This window comes from Buceros rhinoceros, unplaced genomic scaffold (genome assembly GCF_000710305.1).
Source record: "Buceros rhinoceros silvestris isolate BGI_N320 unplaced genomic scaffold, ASM71030v1 scaffold17606, whole genome shotgun sequence".
Classification (NCBI taxonomy): Eukaryota; Metazoa; Chordata; class Aves; order Bucerotiformes; family Bucerotidae; genus Buceros; species Buceros rhinoceros.
The window spans coordinates 31,028-33,662 of record NW_010415957.1 but is presented as its reverse complement, the minus strand read 5'-3'; the positions used below and the strand labels follow the sequence as shown (position 1 = coordinate 33,662).

Below are 2,635 nucleotides of genomic sequence, written 5' to 3'. Positions count from 1 at the left end.
TGCCGCCAGCCACCACTGCGTCCCCACGGCTTGGGGCCGCTGAGCTGCAGGACCATAAATGGTCTGTTGTTACACAGAGGAGCTGGGGTCTAGTGGAGGAGGTTTTAAAGAGATCCTTCCTGTGGTCCTTTCCCTTGGGGACGAATGTGACCAGGGCACAGCGCCTGCCTGTTACTGAACTGCAGGCTCGGGCACCTGAGCTCCACCAGGCTGCGGGTCAGGGCTGGGCTCTCCTGTCAGAGCATCCTTTGCCTCTGCTTTGTCCTCCGCTTGGCTGCTTTCTGCTTTCTCTGGCTGCTCTCTGCTGCCATGTGTAACTTCTCCGTCAACTGGGGCTCGTCCCTTTACAAATTGTCTTCCAAAAGGTAATGCTAGGACAGGAGAAGGGTGCAAGATGAGGTGGAGGGAAACCTGGGTTGCCCTGTCTGGTGGCTGGGAGGTCTTGAGCAAGATGCTTTCACTGCTTGAACTCTCTTCTCACTTCTCTTTACCCGAACCTACTTACTGACTCTCAGTGTAAGTAATTGAAGATCTGGGTTCTCTCTCTCTCTGCACATCTTTTCTGTTCTTCTGGCATCTGATTTGGGCAGCCAGCCGTCCGGGGTGTTCCACCTGGCTGGCTGCAACCCAGTCCCATTTTGGCGATGGATGTTTACGCTCAGAGCAGCACCGTAAAGAAAGGGAGGAGGCGGGTATCCCGGCAGGGATGTCCTCTCTCCTTTTGCATCGAGTCGTTTCTTACTCCAGCGAGTGCATCAGTACAGGGTCCTGCCCTGGGTGCTCCTCTGAGTCTGCCGATCCTTGTCCTGATGCCCTCTGGGGTGGGATTGCAATGCTGATACCAAGGGATACCTCTTCCCAGGTGCAAAAAGGTTGTCTCCTCCCAGCCAACTGTTTTCTATTGACGGGGAGCATCAGAAGGCGGTGGGGGGATGGATATCTGTCTGTCCAAGCAGGGCCACCCTGAGGTGCCTTCAGGTTTGCTGGTGTTAGGGGGCAGCTCTTGGGGTGCAGGGAACACTTCACCTCCTTGCCAGCAGCTCACAAATTCCCACCCAAGTCATTGCCATTAAGCTGTCACAGACACTCAGCTCTTCATTTTCAGGCACGGAGGCTAAAATAAGCTTTTTCTGACAACCTCTGTCTGTGCACCCTCTTCTCTAAATTTTTTTTATGAACCATTTCCACAACTAATCGATGCGGATGAAGCTAATTGCAAATGACTCAACCTACTGCACAAGGTCTTGGCCACTACAACAACCTCCCTGCAGGCCATGGAGTCGGGGGAAGGGAAACCTTCCTGCGTGGCAGAGCTGACCAGGGAGCCTGGAGGGTGCTGCTGGGGATAACGTGGGTCCTGGCTGGTGAGGTGCTCTCAGCGTTGTTGGTTACTCATCTGTTTTATGTGTTCGTTTTTTCTTGCCAAGGCATGTGTGTAACTGTCCTCTTTTCTTCAGGACAGAGTCATCAATCTAGTTGTTGGCGGCTTAACGTCCTTGCTGCTTGTGGTAAGTATCCCCCATCCTGTGTTCTGTGCCTCCCTTAGGTGATGGCCTGAAAAACCAGAGTCCTTCTCCAAAACAGGTGGCAAACTGTTTTGGAGACCGAACAGGCTGTAGTTTGGGGCCCAGGTTATCCCTTTGGGGCCCATCTGTCTTTTGAAACTCTCTGACAACAGCAGGAGAGTACTTTTCTTCAAGATTTAAGTTTTCTTAAGTTTTAAGATCTGGCTGTGCAATAAAAGGGCAGATTGTCCTTCCTGGCTGAACGTGAGGCTGGGTGAGATGACAAAGTGCTCATGAATTCCTTCTCTTCATGATTTCTTTCCCCGTATTTATGGCTTATAGGAGTTTTTCCAAAGTTTGTCGCTTTGTCTCGAGCTAGACTTTCCCCGAGCTGTAAAGACAAACCAATGCCATCACGACTGGAAATCATCAGCTCTGCAGCCCGTGGCGGCAGCATCGTTTGTGAGCCGAGGTGCGGGGAGAGCCAAGGTGCCAGCTGGTGGAGAGCTTGACTGGAGGGATGCTCCTACACGGGCAGTGTGTCCCCGCCTGCTGGCATCGTGTGCGCTTGGAGGATGATTTCCAGCAACGAGCCAGAGAAGAAAGGCTTTAATCTGCATTTGCATCGAAGTGATTTTCCTCCAGAGTTTTACATTTCCCTCCAGCAATTCGCAGGGTGGGAGTTAAGAGCAGGGAGGGGTGTGCAGAGCTGGATGCGAGCGCTGCGGTGTGCCAGCCGTCGGGGTGAGCCTCTTCTCATAGCTCTAACAGCAGGCGGGAGAGCAAAGCCTTCACCTCTGTTTTCCTCCATGCAGGTCACTCTCATCAGTGCTTTTGTCTTCCCGCAACTACCTCCAAAACCTGTGAATATATTTTTTGCTTTCTGCATCTCCTTGTGTTGCATTTCTGCTGGCATACTTGTAAGTACCACCACGTCTGCTCTCCAAGCTTTTGAGTCTTTGACTGAGGATGCAATCTGAATTAAATCTGCTTTATGTGGTACTGCCTTTTTTTATACTTGTAAGTACCACCACGTCTGCTCTCCAAGCTTTTGAGTCTTTGACTGAGGATGCAATCTGAATTAAATCTGCTTTATGTGGTACTGCCTTTTTTTTATACTCTCCTGGAAG

General features: G+C 51.3%; 1 protein-coding gene across 1 annotated transcript in view; it reads left to right on the top strand.

Annotated features, from left to right (window-relative positions):
- Positions 1-2,635, top strand: part of TMEM243 (transmembrane protein 243, mitochondrial) — a 5,472-nt gene that overhangs the window by 1,093 nt on the left and 1,744 nt on the right. The window contains 2 exon segments of the mRNA XM_010137617.1: positions 1,428-1,508; positions 2,321-2,425. Of these exon segments, the coding sequence (XP_010135919.1) occupies positions 1,428-1,508; positions 2,321-2,425 (186 nt within the window).